The following is an 18,301-nucleotide window of genomic DNA, read 5'->3' on the forward strand; positions in this document are numbered from 1 at the left end:
ACGATGGAGATTTTGAGGCTGATTATTATGATGATGGGGTAAATGATGATAACACATATGGTATTCATGTGGTTACTCTCGAATTTTGGTGGCTGGAACTAAAAGAGAAGATTGGCGGCGTACTTGTATCTTCTACACCTGTATGCGTTCTAGAGATCACACTCTATAGGTAATAGTTGATAGTGTCAGTTGTGTTAATGTTACTTCTGAAGCTTTTGTGAAGAGGGCAAGGTTGAAGACTGAGGAGCGCTCACAGCCTTACAAAGTATCACTGCCGAATGGTCATACTTTAGAGATAAATCAGCATTGCTTAGGTCCTTTACAACTTCATCGTTACTCTGAAGATATTTGGTATGATGTTATACCTATGAGGCTCACTGATGTTTTACTCTGGAGGCCTTGGATGTATGACAATGACGTCATGGTTGGTGGAAAGAAAAATCAGTGTGCATTCCAACACAAGGGACAGCATACTGTGTTTCACCCAATTAACATACCAGCTGAAATGCGCCAAAGGAGATCTTAAGCCCATGTGCTGTACCAGCTTTACTCACTCCTAAGAAGGATGGTTCTAGGCGTATGTGTGTGGACAGCAGAGAAATCAACAAGATCACAGTGAAATACAGGTTCCCCATGCCATGGCTTGATGATATGTTAGACGTGCTGTCCGGATCTAAATCTTTTCTAAATTGGTTACCATCAGATTCGTATCTGGCCTAGGGACGAATGGAAGACAGCCTTTAAGACCAAGGATGGACTGTTCAAGTGGAAAGTCATGCCATTTGGTCTGACGAATGCACCCAGTACTTTCATGCGAGTTATGACACAGGTACTTCGTCCTTTCATTGGTCGATTTTTGGTTGTTTACTTTGATGATATCTTGATCTACAACAACCACCTAGAAGACCATATTGATCACTTGAAGCAAGTCTTGAGAGTGCTCCGTCAAGAGTAGTTGTACATCAATCTCAAGAAATGTTCTTTCATGCTGCCCAAGGTTATATTCCTTGGATTTATTGTTTCTGTACGGGATGTTGAAGCTGATCCAGACAAGATCAAGAGTATTATTGATTGGCCTACACCGAAGACCTTTACTGAAGTCCGTAGCTTCCATGGTCTAGCTTCATTCTACAGGCGTTGCATTCGGGATTTCAATGCAATCATGGCACCCATCACCGAATGTACTAAGCAAAGTAAGGGGAAGTTTGAATGGACAGCCGCGGCAGCAAAGGCCTTTGATCTTATCAAGAAGATGATTGGCTCCTGTGTTATGCTACCAGACTTTGACCGTGTATTTGAGGTGGCGACTAATGCTTCACATATTGGTCTGGGAGGTGTATTGATGCAAGGTGGACACCCTATCACTTTCTATAGCGAGAAACTTAATGATGCAAAGCCACACTACTCTACATATGATCTTGAGCTTTATGCAATCATCCAAGTGTTACATTACTGGAGGCACTAATCTCATTGTTAAAGAATTTATTCTTTACACTGATCATGAAGCACTCAAGCATTTGCATTTACAGAAGACAATCAGCAATAGGCATACCAAGTGGGTCGCTTATTTACAAGAGTTTGTGTTTGCTCTGAAGTACAAGGCAGGAAAAGAGAACATAGTGGCAAATGCAATGAGCACGAAGGTACTTACTCTGAATACATTTTCAGCACACGCACATAGCTTTGAGCAGATCTGTGATGAGTATGCTTCAAATAAGGATTTCAGTGTCCTTGATTCAGAGTTGCAACAGGGTGGACGGCACCCTAAGTATTCCATTCATGATTGATAATTGTTTTGGGATACACAACTGTGTATACCAAATTCTTCCCTACGCCATCACATTATTCGGGAGTTAGATGGAAAAGGCTTGGGAAGACATTTTGGGAAGGATAAGACCATTCTACAGGTTACTGATCATTACTATTGGCCGCACATTGCCAAGGATGTAGATCATGTAATCAAGAGGTGGCAGGTTTGTTAGTTGGCTAAGTGTACAAAGTAGAATACAGGTCTCTACTCAGTACTCACCATTGTTGGTTCCTCATGCACCATGGGTTGATATCAGTATGGACTTTGTTCTTGGGTTGCCTTCTACTAAAGAACGGTATGACTCTATCATGGTTGTGGTAGACCGTTTCTCAAAGATGGCACACTTTCTTCCTTGTCACAAGCCATTTGATGCCTCTCACATTGCAAATCTGTTCTTTAAAGAGGTTGTGTGCTTACATGGGCTGCCAAGCACTATTGTTTCCGATTTAACGTCAAGTTCATGAGTTACTTTTGGAAGACATTATGGTTAAAGACTTAACATGAAGTTGCTGTTTTCTACCGCCTTTCATCCATAGACTGATGGCCAGATGGAAGTAGTGAACAGGAGCCTGGGAAATCTATTGAGGTGTTTGGTCAGGGATTATGAGAAGATATGGCCTACTATTCTTGACATTACAGAGTTCGCCTACAATGGTTCTGTGAACAGGACAACGGGACGTACACCATTTGATATCGTACTTGGAGTTCGGCCAACGCATCTAATCAATCTTGTTCCCTTACCCCCTCAAGCTAGGGTAAGCCTTGAAGCCGATGAGTTCTTGCGCCATATTACTGAGGTAAATGCTAATGTTCGACGACGTATTGCTCTCAACAATGATGTTTACAAAGCTAATGCTGATCACCATCGATGATATGTGGAGTTCAAGTCTGGAGACGTGGTTATGGTTCGTTTTAACCCTGAGAGACACCAACCGAGTGTCATAAGCAAGCTCCATCCTAAGAAGATGGGTCCATACAAGGTGTTGAAGCTTATTGGACCTAATGCTTATGTGCTTGAGTTACCTGCCGATATGAGCATAAACACTGTCTTCAACGTGGCTGATTTACATCTCTACGTGGGACATCACTCAGATGATGGTAAATCTGAACATATGCTAAGGCTGCCCCAACTCAAATCACCCATTGAAGACATGAAGAGGTCTGGATGACATGCACAAGACCACACAACATGGCAGCAGATACCATGCTTTCCTTGTCAAGTGGAAAGGTCGCCCACGCCATGACAGCACTTGGATTCACACCGACGACTTCAAGAGGCTCAACCCTAAGTTATATGAGCGATACATGGCCTTTACCCATTCGTCGGAGACGAATGTTTTCAAGCCGGGGAGAGCTGATGCAGATGCGAAGACTTATATCCGAAAGAAGAAGTCAAAGCTGTCCAAGTAGAGTTGTTAGCAGTTAGTTTTTATTTTTGATGTAATAGTCATGTGACTACTTAAGTGGTCACATCACCCTTTTAATTTGAAAATAGTTTATTTGTTTTTTAGTAGTCATGTGACTTTTTAAGTAGTCATCTGACCTTTTAAGTTGTCATGTGACAACTTAATTGTCGCCTTGATGTATTAGAATTAACTAGGTTGTTTCAGTAGTCATGTGATTACTTAAGTGGTCACATGACCCTTTTAATTCTGTTGGCAATGTAATAGAGTCGGCTAGGGTGCTCTTTGTCTCCTAGGCTGAATAGGAAAAAGGCCTTATGGCCCATATAAATAAAGTAAATCGTGGGGGGTTCCTTTCACCTCACAATTTGAAAATTTCTCTTCAAAGCTGCTGCTGCAACTTGTGTTCTCCAAGGAGAATTGTCTTGTGTTTGATCCGATTGACACCTTGCAGCGGGAAACCCGGGTAGTTCGAATTGGTTACTTGTTTTTTTCTCCATTGCTGTTACATTCAAGTTCTGGTTTCAAGAGTTATTCTACATCAACAAGTTCTGTTCAAGTTTGTTCTTCAATCTACAAGTAAGTGTGAACCTGTATCAAACCCTAACCATCCTCTTCTTATCTTCTAAGCCACCCACAACCAGCATAGCATCACCCACCCATCAGAATACTACTAAAAGCTGACTGAGTGTCCTTCTAGACCTTTGGAAGACTCAATCCAAACCTGATCCTATTCCGCCTACTCTAACCTTAGAATCTCCACTCATCTCTCTTTCCAAAACCTAACCCTAACTCAACCATACTTGCTGTCAATTCTGTTCAGCAGCCTTAGACTGGTTAATCGTTAACGAGACCTTCACTGGAAGACTCCCCTACATCAACTTACCTTAACCTTAACCTCAAACCCTAGACTCCACTAAACCCTAACCCTAAATTTGACCTTTTCCATTAATTTAATCCTAACCGGATCTCCCTTTGAAGAACAGATCCTGGTTTTGGCTTCTAGTTGGATTATATTGTAGGACTACATTACCGGCATTCAAACTTCGAAGGCTATACTCCTAGGCACTTTGGTCCCGAAATCCGAGGACAACCACCAGATTCAAGGCTGATCGAACGAGCCCCATACTTACAGTTCCCCGACTCACCCCAGAATCAGCCGCTCATGCAGAACCCAGCTCTAGAGACTCAATCGACCACCAGCCTTCTTCTCCCCTCCCCCATCACCGGGGAAGACAAACCCTACTGACCAGACTCTACTCCGCACCCCTTTGCCAATCCTGGTACCACCCAGACCCCCTCTCGCCAGCCTAACACCAAGGTGGCAGACAACTGGCTTATCCACCACCCCCACTACATGCACCAACTCTGCCCAACGTCAGTCTGTCCTCCCTGGCCCCCGCGTGCCAGCCTTCTGCATGCCAATCCAACTCACCTATTTGTCCTTTTCCCATAACGAACCCTTCCATCTCCTTCACTAATCATCCGCCCAATCATTTGCAATCATCAACCCAAATCCCTAATGGTTCTAATTTCCATCACTGTCATCCCTACATGGCAGATCCCATGACCTTTCGCACCTCATTCAATCTATTCTCCCTCACCTCTCACAAATTTCTATACAAGGCCCAAACTTACTACCACCATCCCCAAATGCCCCCATAGTTCCCTCCTTCCTTATGGGCCCACTTTATTCCCCCAACATAGCAACCCCAACCCACTCACTAGACCCAATACTGAATCCACTTGTTTCTGACCCCCTCCCCCAAACTGGACCCAATCCCTTTGGTTCAACCTTATCCCCACCAGGTCACATTCCAACCATCCCCTCTCCAACCCCCAGCCCATTGCCTCGTGTTGGAATATGTAATCCCACGGTATTCTGGTCCTTTTGGGATAGATTTATTCTTATGATATTAGGATTAAGTTGCTGCTCTTATAGAGTCAGCTAGTTAGGGGTAATTATGTCTATTTCAGTCCCTTTGTAACTTTCCCCTCTATTATAAATAAAAGGGCTTACCTATCAATGAAGCTAAGCAATTATTCTCTCATTCTCTCTTTTCTAGCCCACGATTCTGCCAACATGGTATCAGAGCAGGTCTGATCTAGGTTAGAAAAAGAGAAAAAACCCTGCTCCATCTCTAAAATCGATCTCTCCCTTCTTCCCTCTTTCTCGGCTTCTCCTTATTCTGTTTTTTTTTCTTCTCATCCTTGTAAGGGGGCAGCACTAATGAGGTAAATACAATATCCAATGATTTAGTTGCTGCCCTCCTCCATTATATCTATTTTTTTTCCATTAAAAACTGCTGGAACAATCTCTGCGATTTGGAGTTTCCCAGAATTCTTTGGAGATCAGAATCTTATCATCATAGAAGGCTAACCTTCCACCATTGGAGCTCCCTTTGCTATCTTTTCCAGCACCTTACTACCCTATTCCAATGTCCTACTTCCCTTTTTTTCTTTTTTTCCATCTCTCATTAACCATTCCAGCCCCTACCCTAATTGATCTCAACTTGTCAGGGTTTTGAAAAACCCTGACTCTAATCGATTTTAGGGTTTCCCTTTTCCAATGCGGCTGAATTTTTGGGGGTGATTCCCTACTACTACAAGCCCTACTCGACCTAAGTTTAGACCCTTTCTGATGGCTGGATTTGTTTCTACAGCAAAACTTCTTTAACCTGCTAAAAACCCTGACTTTCAGGTTTCAATTTTTGCTAATTTTTGGAGGGCTGATTACTCCAACTACAAGGACCACTCGACCTCAGTATTAGCCTCTTTCCAAGTGTTTGAAAACCCCTAACCCCAATCGATCCTCCTTTTCAGGGTTTTACAAAACCCTGACACATATCGATTTTAGGGTTAGGGTTGGTTGCTGCTGCTGGCGTTTTTTGGAGGTGTTTCTACCATCAAGAGGGACGTTCTACTTCAACTATTCATGGCTTGAAGAAGTTCTATTACACAGGATAGCTGCTGCCCTATTTTTTCTGTAATTTTTGGTGTTTCTCCCTCTTGAAGATCAAGTCTCAAACACAAATAGAGATTGGTTATTCGTATTGGAGATCCATTCAAGCCGCAGAGGATAGCATCTATTCAAATACATCATCAATCTTTGACAAGTCATCATCAATTTTTTTTTGAAGCCCCCTTCCCTACAATCGATCTCAACTTTCAGGGTTTTTTACAAAACCCCGACTTTAATCGATCTTAAGGGAAGGGATGTCCTATCTTGCTGATTTTTTTAGGGGACTTTTATCACCATCAGAGGAGTATTCGACCCAAGTTTCAGCATCAATCATTGATTTATTATTGAAAAAATTCAGGTTCATCTTATGGTTCGATTCTTTCCAATTATCAACCTATTTTACTAATTCCTATGTAGCTGGCTGCTTCAACTACCTATTGGATCTGCTGAGTTATTATCTTATATTTGCTGGTTCTATTAATTGGCTTCTGTAAGCATGACTGGTTGACATGTTACTACTGCCTTTATGTGGACTACTGCTGCCCTATTATTGAGACTGAGTATCCTACTATTGGAGATCGAATTTCTTTCATTATTAAAGACTCGAATCTACTACCCTGGAGATCAGCTTATTTGGGATTACAACAATATATTCCAAGGTTATTGGTTGCAACTACGGACCTATTCAGTTATGTGAAGCTTTTTTGGTTCATATCCGGCTTACTTTGAGAACTTGATCCTAGCCTTATTCACTAATTCAGATCTGATCCAAGTTTTTTATTGAAGCTTCGTACATCCATTGCTGTCCAGATATCTTCGTCAATTCTATTTAGCATGTGGGAGTTTATAGTTTGGACTTTTGCACACTAATTCTTCCTTGTGTGAAGATTGATCAAGTTTTTGAAGAATGGTGCCTTCTCCTTCTACAAATTAGACCTGTTTTTTATAATTCAGATCTGATCATTGGAGATTGGCGTTTTGGAATTAGTTTGATCGATTGAAAGAAGGCTGTAGATTACTGTGTTGCTTTGTCCATGATTCATTATCCCACTGCTGCTTTTCACTTCACCACCTCCCATATCATACCTTTGGCATATACCCATAACCACCTTGGAAGTTTATGGTATTCTCTAAATTGTCATTTCTTCTCTTTCCATTACCCTTAGCACCTTTTTGGAAAATTCTGGAATATTATATTTTTGCACTATTTCTTACATCATCTCCATTTTCTGTCCACGTGTACTACTACACGTGAGGGGGGGATTATGTACAGTATACCTGCAGCCATTGCAGAAAGCAGAACTTGCAGGAACACTTGGTACAAAACATAGAAGATCAGTGTTTCTACCATTGCTACTGGGTATCCTTCATTATTGGGTTGAGTTTGCCGTGAGGGGGAGATTGGTATTAAAGTATTGAAGATGTTTGGTTATTACCTGCCTATATGAGGTTCTACAGTTGGGTTGATTTTTTCCGCTACTTGATCTTTTCTGCTACTTGATTCATCTGCTCGCTACCCTTGTTACTTATCTTCAAGATTATCATTCAGAGATTCATCACTGGACAGCGATAGAAGATTGGTGAAAGCTGCCTTTTTTGGAAGACATTCCAGTCCCAGTTTGTTGATCAAGTCTGCCCAAGTTTTGAAGATCCATTTTTTCAAGTTCTTGAAGGTTTATTTGGGAGCTGGATTCTGCTACAACTTATTTTTTCCAATTTTGTTCAAGTTGGGCACTAGTATCTTGTATGCGCCAACTTGAGGGGGAGTGTTAGCATTATTATGGAGTTCTTTTTTCTTTATGTCAAGTTGGATCTTCTTTCTTTAATTATTTATATAATCTAGCTTGAGGGGGAGTGTTGGAATATGTAATCCCACGGTATTCTGGTCCTTTTGGGGTAGATTTATTCTTATGATATTAGGATTAAGTTGCTGCTCTTATAGAGTCAGCTAGTTAGGGGTAATTATGTCTATTTCAGTCCATTTGTAACTTTCCCCTCTATTATAAATAGAGAGGCTTACCTATCTATGAATCTAACACATTGTATTCTCTAGTTCTCTCTTTCTAACCCACGGTTCTGCTAACACCTCGCTTACAGACAAACACGAACACCCCCACTACCATACCTCACCCTTTCCCTGACCATCCTTCCCCCCATGGACTCCACCCCAACAAAAAACCCCTACCAACGCCTTTCTAACGATACTACCCAACTAAAGATCAAACCAAAAAGAGCTAGGGGCAACCAAAGACCCTCGCCAAGCTCATTAACCCATCCCGCTACCCAGTGATGCAGATTCATTACCAAATAGGGCTTGTTTCATTGGGAATAAGTCTAGGGTTGGGTTACATACATGTTGGGCCTTTGATCCCATGGGTTTCTAATGTAATAGGCCACTTTTATGGGCCTGAAATATAGGTATACAGGTTGCATAAGGGATTAGCCCAATACTTGGTTTATTTTTATGTTTTTTAATTGAACCGGTTCAAATTGGTTGCATCCAATTGGTTCAATTTAAGTGATCATGTGACTTGGTTAAGTGGTCATGTGACAACTTAAGTAGTCATGTGATGTAAGTTGGGCTGGCTTAGGACTCTATAAGTCCAGTCATGTTTTGAGTCTATTTCCTTTAGTATTCTAGTTTCCTAGTCAGTTTAAGTTACCTAATAGGTTAGGGATAGGGTTAGGCCATTCCTTTTTAATGTCTAAGTCTATTTTTGAGTCTTCTATATAAGTTTGTAAGGGAGGCCAGCATTACATACGAATTTGATTAATAAAAATTAGCTTTATGCTTGCTGCCATTGCTACTGCTCTTTGTGAGCGTATATCCTTGTGGATCTCAAGGTGGATAGGATGGGTGAACTCTTGCGACTCCTTGCATTGTGAAGATCGGGAGGTTCTCTCAAATCATCAAGCTGCTGCCATTATCCTGCAATACAGTGAGTTTGAACCTGTTTTCTTATTTTAAACCTTCTTCTATCATCCTTTATCTTCCCTTAGACCTAATCCACATTCCCCTCCATCCATCAAGCCCTAATCTCCATTAAACCTGCAACTCCTACCTCAACTAGGACTCCCCCATAACTCCAGATTTAGCCTTCACTTTCAAACCCTACTTCCAGCCTACATTCCCCACACTCGACCTTAACCCTAGCCCTTAGTCTCCACTATAACCCCTCCATTCCTCCACTCCATTAAAACCCAAAATCTGCAACTCAATTCTGTCCAGAATTGCAGAATTTTAAAATCTCCCCAAATCCTATTATTTTTATACCATATTGACCCCATAGACCTGCCCATTAAAGTCATATAAGACCCATTCCCAAATTCCCATCCTAAACCCTAGAATTAACCTAAAACCTAGTGCTGTCCATTCGAACCAGCAACCCCTTTTTGCTATTGATCCTGTTATCTGGCTCCTAGTAGGTCTCCTACCTATCTAGGACTACATTACCCAGTCTGAAGCATCCAACTCCTCCCTAACTTCTGTGCATTTTTTAATGCACAACCCCGTGGCGGCTGGGGATTCATAGCCCCACAGGCATTCATGAAACTACTAAGTTGGAATTGCCAAGGCTAGGGGAGTTCCTTGACAATTCGATCCCTCAAACAACTCTCCAAATCCGACCAACTTGATATAATCTTCCTTATGGAAACTCGTTGCCCCGTCACCAAAGATATCTCGCCTGAAGCACCAACTTCACATGTCTGGCTTCCACTATGTCCCTCCAACTAGCACTGCCTAAGGTTTATATCTCCTTTGGCGCCCCAATATTCAATGTGAGATTCTATTCTCAAACCCCCCCCCCCCCCATATTATTGATGCCAAAATTATAGCTCTAAACTGCCCCATCTTTTACCTCTCATGTGTTTATGGTGACCCAATTCGTTCTCAACATCAAATAGTCTAGGACACCATCACTTCTTTAGGCAGGAACAGATCTACTGACTGGATCTATATGGGGGACTTTAACTCCTTCCTCTCGTGGCATGAAAAGAGTAGAGGGAACCGTTGAGGCACCAAGTACATCTGATAATTTCGAGAGATGATAGAAGCTTGCCGTCTTATGGACCTTGGGAGTTGGGTCCAATAGACCAGTGTTCACTTGGAGTAAGAGTCGTGCAGGTTCAACCAACATAAGAATTCCCCTTGATAGAGCACTATGCAATGTTCAATGGCGGGAATCCTTCACAAGTGTGTGCATCTTCATACGGCTAGCGGTTGGATCAGATCACAACCCACTTCTCATTGACACAAAGAGGAAAATTAAAAGGGAGACACCCCTTCAGATTTGAGGTCATGTGGCTCCGCCATCGAGATTGCCCCAAGATTATTTCCTCCTCCTGGAGTGCCCCTCAAATGGGTTCCCCTTGCAAGATTATAAGCTCTAAACTTACCAACTGCAAGGATTCTTGATGCAGAAGCCGAAACCATGATTAATTTGGCTGTTCTTTGATTTTTTCGTTGGAGCCTTTTTATTTGTTTGTTCTTTTAGCCTAGGGTTAAAACAGTCTTTTTCATGGTTTATCTTCTTAGTTCCCCTCCACGATTTTAGAGAGATTAGTATTTTATTTTATTTGTTTTAGTTGTTTACACTTATACTCCTATTTAGAGTATAAGTCTATTCTATGTTTTATAATTAGGATTCAGATTAGGAATCCCAACTCCTAATCTGATTAGGATTGCTTTAGATTGATTATTTGTAAGGCCTTTAGGCCCCCCTTTATTATTATAAATAGTAGAATCGTGGGAGGCTCCCCCACCTATTATGTTTGAAATTTTGTTTCTTCTTGCTGCTGCCGCCATGACTGCTGCTGCTTCTCTGTCTTGTGTGTCATACCAAGGCCCCTTGTGAGTAATATCAAGGGCTAGGGCTGGAGTAATCCGGCGACTCCTTGCATCTTGCAGATCGGGAGGTTCGTCTTCTTCTTCCTTCAAGTTCTTCAAGGTTGCTGCTGCTGAAATTCTGCAATTCCAGTAAGAGTTACAATTTCCTGCAACTTTATCATCTCTTCTTCTTATTTCCATCTAACCTAATGACTTCCCCAAACCCTAGCTTCATCTACATTCATCACAGCCCTATTCCCTCATCAGATTACACTCAAAACCTAACCACAGGTCCATCACAGTAACCCTCCCACTCGATCTCAGTTGCAGCCTCACCTATCCACTACAAACCCTAATTCCCTCCCTCAACATAAAAACCCAGAAACCCTAAGATCTGCCTAGGCCTAACCAGCCATCAAAACCCCACCAAAGTCCAGCCGAACCACCCCCTCTCTGCTAGGAAAACTCGACCTAAAGCCCAGCCCCTAAATCTGCTCCTAACCCTAGTTTCAGCTTAGATCCTAAATCTGGAAACCCAAAACCCTAACCCTAATATTTCTGAATTTCTATTTCTTATTCAAACCTCATTAAAACCTATTCTAATAGACTCCTAAAATTCTGCAGACCATTACCCAATAAAACCCTAACTCAATCTCCCATTCCTAACCCTAATTTTGCCCTAGTTACCCTAAACTGCCCATTCGGCCAACCCTAAAACAGAACCTGGTCCTAAGTGAGATTTATTTCACCTAGGCTACATTAATTCTCTTCTCAAATCGAACAAGCACACATTCGGTCACCTCCATTCTAGAATTCGGATTCTGAAAGAGGATCTGGGCTGCCTTCAATCCCTCCCATATCCTAGGGCCTCTCAAGCCTGAGAGCATGAACTATCAAAACTTCTTGAGGCCTTTTCTATGGAAGAAGACTTCTGGCATCAAAAGTCTAGAATCTCATGGATCCAAAGCGGGAATCAACATACTCGCCTCTTTCATGCGAGTACTCTCCAGCAGTGCCAGCAAAACAGAATCCTCAAGCTCAAATGTTTATCCGGTGAGTGGGATAACCTATGAGCAAGCAGTTTACAATGAATTTGCAGATTACTATCATTCCATTTTCCTTTCAAAAGGGATCGATACTGACACATATAACCTTATCCTTGAAGCTATAGACCCGTGTATTCTCCCTACCGTTAACGAAGTTCTCGACAAATTACCTGACATGAAGGAGATTAGAAACACTCTATTCACTATGAGCTCACTTAAATGCCCAGGCCCCGACGGTTTTCCCCTAATCTTCTATCAAAGATTTGGGAACTAACGAAGGATAACCTCTGCTCTTTTGTCATTGATGTTTTTTCTACAGGTATTCTCCCGAGTAGTTGCAATGAGACCTTAATTTGTCTCGTCCCTAAAACTAGGAAGTCCGAATCGGGGACCACTACCAGCCCATTAGTCTCTGTGGAATTAGCATCAAAATTATCACCAAAATCATCTCCATCAGGCTGCAACCAATCCTTAGCCGCATCATTGCCCCTTCTCAGTCCACATTCATCCCGGAGCGGCTCATCTCCAACAATATCTTCTCCGCCCATGAAATCTTCCACTACATCAAGAAGTGCAAGAAAGGGAAAAAGAGTCTCCTTGAACTACAGCTGGACATGAAAAGGGCATTTGATGGAGTGGAATGGCAATTCCTTCAAGGCATTCTCCTTCAGATGGGTTTCAATCCCAGCTTTGTGAACCTGGTCATGGCCTGTGTCTGCAGCTCAGTCCGATATACTTTCTTAATAATGGAGGTAAGCATTTTTCTATAAAGCCTACAAGAGGCATTCGTCAAGGCGACCCGCTGTCCCCTATCCTATTCATCCTCTGCTCTCAAGTTCTTAGTTGTATCTTAATACAAGCTCAAGATGTTGGTTTCATCATCAGGATCAAAGTTTGCAATAGATCATCCCCAATGACTCACACTTATTATTTGTCGATAATAGCCTGGTGTCCTCAGAGGTTTGGTTGAATGAAGTTTGTGGCCTAAAAGATTGTCTAAAACTATAATACAAAGCGGATAGGCTGTAAACCTCAAGAAGTCCTCCCTAACCTTTAGTCCAACACCCATCCCCACATTAAACGTTGGTTCTCCAAAATCTTAAAGATATAGTACGGGGAAGGACCTCAAAAGTACTTAGGTCTACCCATGGACTTTGGGTCAGCAAGCGTGAACTATTTCCCTCGCTTAATGACAGCACCAGCAATCAGACTCATAATTGGGCTTCACAGAATCTCTTCCACGCTGGGAAAGAAATCTTAATCAAATCAGTTGGCCTCTCCACGTCTTCCTATGCTGCCCAACACTTCAAACTCCTGTATCCTCTCATGCTCACACTCAGAAAGAGCTATCTCACTTCTTCTGAGGGTCCTTTGAAGACCACAAGAAGATACATTGGGTTTCTTGGGAAAATCTCTGCCAATCGAAAGAAAATGGTAGTCTTGGGTTTAAAGACCCAGCTCTTCAAAATAAAACCCTACTAGCAAAGGCAGCCTGAAGATTGCTTCAACACCTGGAGACTTGGCTTGGGCCTCCCTCATGAAGGTAATCTACTTCCCCCACACCAATCTAATGAATGCTCGCCCCGGAACCAGCCTTCATGGGCCTGGCGCAGCATCCTTATTGGAAGAGATGTCCTCCACGACGAGCTTATATGGAGGATAGGTACTGGTAACAGAATCCACATTTGGGAGGATGCTTGGCTCCCCTCTCTCCCAAACTTCAAAGTGCAGCACCCAAAGCCCTCCCCCCCCCCCCCCAACAATGCACAACCTTATAGGTTTCAGACATCATCAATCAAGATCATGGTGAGTGGAATATCGAGCTTCTGGACTAGCTGTTTCATGACTCCGACAAAGCAGCAATTCAACAAAGATCCTCCCACCCGAGCACCTCAAACCATAATGTAGTTCCCTAGCCTCTGAAGGAAATGTGGAAGAAGATTTGGAACTGCAAAACACTCCCCAAAATCCGCTCCTTCCTATGGCGAGCAGCCGCAAATGCCTTAGCTTCCGGTGATGATCTTGCATCTCGGCATATTCCAATTGACTACACTTGTCAACGACACAGAGTTGAGGTTGAAACACCAAGCCACATCATCCTCACCTACCCTTTTGCTCAGGCCGTTTGGTTCTGCAGTCCATTATCTCATCGCCGCAGCTTTACCGTGTGGTCACTTTGGCCTGCTCGTAACGAGTTCCTTTTCGGACGAAACCATTGGTCGCCTGCAGATGTGATCCGACATGCAACGCAAGCTCACTCAAAATTCCTTAATGCTCAGCACCCCCTACCATCACGGCTTTCTCGCCTAAGGGGCAATCAAACATGGACCGCTCTGCCACAGTCTCACCTCAAGCTAAATTACGACGCATCTCGATGCCCTTCCAATGGCAAAGGAGGCTTCGGGATCATCATTCGAGATCACAAAGGCCTCTCTATTCTTGCAAAATCTGAGCCAGCCTCGTTTGACTCAATTTTACTAGGAGACAGCCTGGCCATGTGTAACAGAAAGCTTGAATGCATCCTGGAGGCCGTGGATCATATCATCAATGGCTCTGACTGCAGTGAGCTAGTATTCAGCCAGTGATCTCTGACATTCTGTATCTAGCGTCTAGGTTTCTTTCACGTTGTTTCACCTACATTGCTAGAGAATTCAACCATGTTGCGGATTCTTTAGACAAGAAAGCCCGGTTGCTATTGTGTGCAACTATTTGGGCCAACTCCACTCCATGGCTGTTGGAGCTTTGTAATCCAACATCTATGTACCCTAAACATCTTAATGAATAGTCGTCAGTTCACCAAAAATAAATAAATAAATAACCAGTTAATGTCACTCATTGTGTGGATTGATGCCGAATTGACCAACTAAACTTACTCGGGACCGCAAATTGAACACCAGCTGAATTGAACTTTGAACCCGGCAACTAGAAGCAAGCACAATCAAAATGGTAAATTGCACAGCTAAGAAATACACATGGATCAGATACAGAAACCATTCTGGATCCAAAGATAGTGTTCTGCAGAACAATCTCCTTTTCCTTGATGGAATTATTTGAAGGAGCCTTTTAATCTAATCAATAGAAAAATCAAAACCCAGCAGCAGGATCTTCCATATGCCCAGAATGAACTTCGAGCAGGATAAGCTCGCAAATTTTAGAGATGATAAGATGGCCTGAACTGTAGTTGCTGCTAATATTATAAAATAATAAAAAAAAGTATAAATTGCTGCTAATATTATAAAATAAAAAAAAAAAGTATCTTCTCAACGGTTGCATTCTAGTGTAACTGAAATTATTATTTCAAAGCTAGACCCCTCCCCCTCTTCTAGGTTGCTCTGAGATGCATAAATCAATGAACATACCAACCAGAATCTCTTATGGGAGTATATTATGGAAACAGAGACATATCTTGCACTTAAGGTGATATAGAATAGGATGAACGGGAGATTGAAATAAGATCCCCAAGGCAATGGGGCGAACAAAACACTGGAGTCATACACCTGTGATAAGATCTCAAGCAGTAAACGGAGCCTGCTGGGTTATAAATGCCTAATCAAAAGCAAATAAGCAAACTTTAAAATTACATCAGAAGAAGGAAAAAGAGAAAAAAAAATTTGGGAAAACTAAATAGATGACGCTTGTGGAGGTGGATATATACGGTTAACAATAAAATGTGTTCATAGATCTTATAGCTCGACTAACAGAGTGATGCTTTCTTCTTCGGAAAGACAAATAGGGAAAAAGAAAAGCAAACACACTGCTAAACCACTTAATCATAACCACGTACTTTTTGTTCCACTTTTTTTTTTGCGCCCCCCCCGGCCACCTCCTCCCCTCTCCTTTTCCTCTTCTTTTATTGCGGGCGGTTGGTTGGGGGTGTTGCGGAACCTAATGACCACGTTAATCACCATGAATATGTTCCCAGGGGCCCATTGAATCCCAAATCCCTCAAAAGCAAAACACGAGTTCTTTCGCCCAGGAACTCTCCCACTACACGGGATAAGTAAATATTGCCCACGGAAGCAAAAGAAGAGCGTACCCAAATTCCTAAAACATCATCGGAGAGCATGTACAGAACCCACAACGATGGGGAGGGAACACAATCAAATTAAATAGTTCCCCATTCAAAAACAGAAAAGGACAAAACATTAAAAAAATAGAGAAGACTGAAGTGGAGAGCAAGAAACAGGTGAAGTTACCTTATCAGGCTCAAGATAGACCATGTTTCTAAAGAGGAGCACGACTCCTGCCTCGTCAAGAACTCGGGCGAACGCGGCAGCTTCGCCAGGCGACCTGACGACGTCCATGCTTTCACAAGCTTGGAGAAGCTCAGAATAGCTGATCACCTCCTTCCCTCTCATCCCAAGCTTCCTCTTCAATTCATCCACATTCACCAGTCGCAATAGCTTCTTTACTTCGGAGAACGATAAGTCATCTGCCCCTATGCTTACGCTTCCTCCTTTTCCATGGCAGCTGTCGTCGGAATCAGTCTCCTTCGATGATGCCTCTCCAGAGGAAGGTGAAGATCTCGACGATCGGCCACAACTCTCAGTCTCTGCCCACCTCAACCCCAACGGCTTTCTCGCAGCCGAAGTTAAAAACAGACTCCGTTTTAACAGAGTACCCGAAGATCGCCACATTTGTTATGCACTACCACTCTCAATTAATTGATATTCGTATATCCATTCCTTCACTAATCAATGAATCAATCAGATCGAGAGAGAGAGAGAAATGTATTGCAGGGAGGCTAGAGAAATTGGGATTCGAGAATGAATGACAGAAGAAGGATAGAAGGGCTATGGAGGGGCACAGTTTCAGGTTCCGGATTTTTAGTTTTTACATCAAGGGGCGAAAGGAACGGAACGGAGGCACTCGGCTGGCCGGACGCAGAGGGGTTGCAAAACATGCCTTTCGAAGTGTGGGAGACCGCAACATCCGTTTTTTGCGCTTTAATGGCGACGGAAGGCCCGTACAATGCATTTTTCCCTTCTTTGATTTTTGAAACGAAAAGCTTTTTTTTATTGGGTAATTTACACATACCACCGGACGAAATTTCACTACTATACTTGTAGTAGGAATGTTCCTACTACAAGGCTGGCAGCCAAGGAAATGAGATCTTAAGGGTATTTTAAAAAATACCAAAACATAGGAGGGTATTTATCAACCCAAAGGGCAAGTAAATTATTCCATTTCCTTGGCTGCAAGCCTTGTACCTGCTCTAAAAGTAGCAGTAAAATTTTTTTCCCACCACCCCTAACTAAAAGATAATTTTACCCCCCAGTTTTGAAAATTTCTACGTACCCTCTGAGGTTTGCAAACAGTAACAAATAAGCTCATTCCGTCAGTTCATGACTAACAGTGTTAAAATTATGATATGAACTGACAGAATTGCCCTTGCAAACAAAACCCATAAAAAAAAAACCTGCAACTCATCTTCCCCAAATCGATTGAGGAAGATGAGTTGAAGGTATCTCTCTCTCTCTCTCTCTCTCTCTCTCTCTCTCTCTCTCTCTCTCTCTCTCTCTCTTGTCAAGTGTTAATGGATTCTTTTTTTCCCTTTTTGTCCCTGTTCCAAATCGATTGGGAAAGAGGGGAAATATTCTTCTTTTACAGGCCAAAGGTGGACAAAGAAGAAGCTCACAGATCCGACGATGTACAAAGGTTGTATGTCGTTCTTCGGCCGGAATCCGACGAGAGGGCGGTGGAAGAGAAGCAATCTCCAGAATTTGGACATGGGTGGAAATCATTAGTATCTCTTTTTTTTTTTTTTTTGGAAGTGTTATCCATCTCCTCGTCCTCTGCAAATCGTAAAATAGGGTTTTCATAAGTGTTTGAAACCTGCAACTTCACCATACACTATCATTATACACCGTCCTCATCCTCAGTAGACTTCAGCAAATCACAGATAGGTTTTTTCATAGTGGCTGAAACATGCAACTTCACCGTCAATGTCCATTCCTAAGGAACTCTACCCTAGTCAGGATGATCTGCTCTACGAAGAAGAGATACTAAGGAATCCGTTCAACTTGAAACTATAGTGGAGGTATCTCATCGCTCGGAGCAAAGCGCCATTCAAGAAAAGAGTTGTGATTTACGAGAGAGCTCTCAAAGCTCTTCCTGGGAGGTAACTCACATGTTATCCATGAATTTGGCAGCAACCATGACACTGGTGATGAGCAATCGATGAACATTGAATGAATTGATGTGCAACGAGGATTGCTTCGTGATGTGGTTACTTATACAGAGCATGCTCGC

At 42.5% G+C, this 18,301-nt stretch overlaps 1 protein-coding gene across 2 annotated transcripts in view; it reads right to left on the reverse strand.

Moving 5' to 3' along the window:
• The window catches only part of LOC122652734 (calcium uniporter protein 6, mitochondrial-like), a 28,745-nt gene extending 12,014 nt beyond the window's left edge, over positions 1-16,731 (reverse strand). For both annotated transcript variants that reach the window (XR_006331639.1, XM_043846558.1), the window contains exon 1: positions 16,246-16,731. Coding sequence is in view for 1 of the 2 variants with exons in the window: in XM_043846558.1 (XP_043702493.1) it covers positions 16,246-16,686 (441 nt within the window). In the remaining variant the exon portion in view is untranslated. The remainder of the gene's footprint in view (positions 1-16,245) is intronic.
• Between the last annotated feature and the right edge of the window lie 1,570 nt (positions 16,732-18,301).

Source organism: Telopea speciosissima, chromosome 2 (assembly GCF_018873765.1).
Source record: "Telopea speciosissima isolate NSW1024214 ecotype Mountain lineage chromosome 2, Tspe_v1, whole genome shotgun sequence".
NCBI classification, from domain to species: domain Eukaryota; kingdom Viridiplantae; phylum Streptophyta; class Magnoliopsida; order Proteales; family Proteaceae; genus Telopea; species Telopea speciosissima.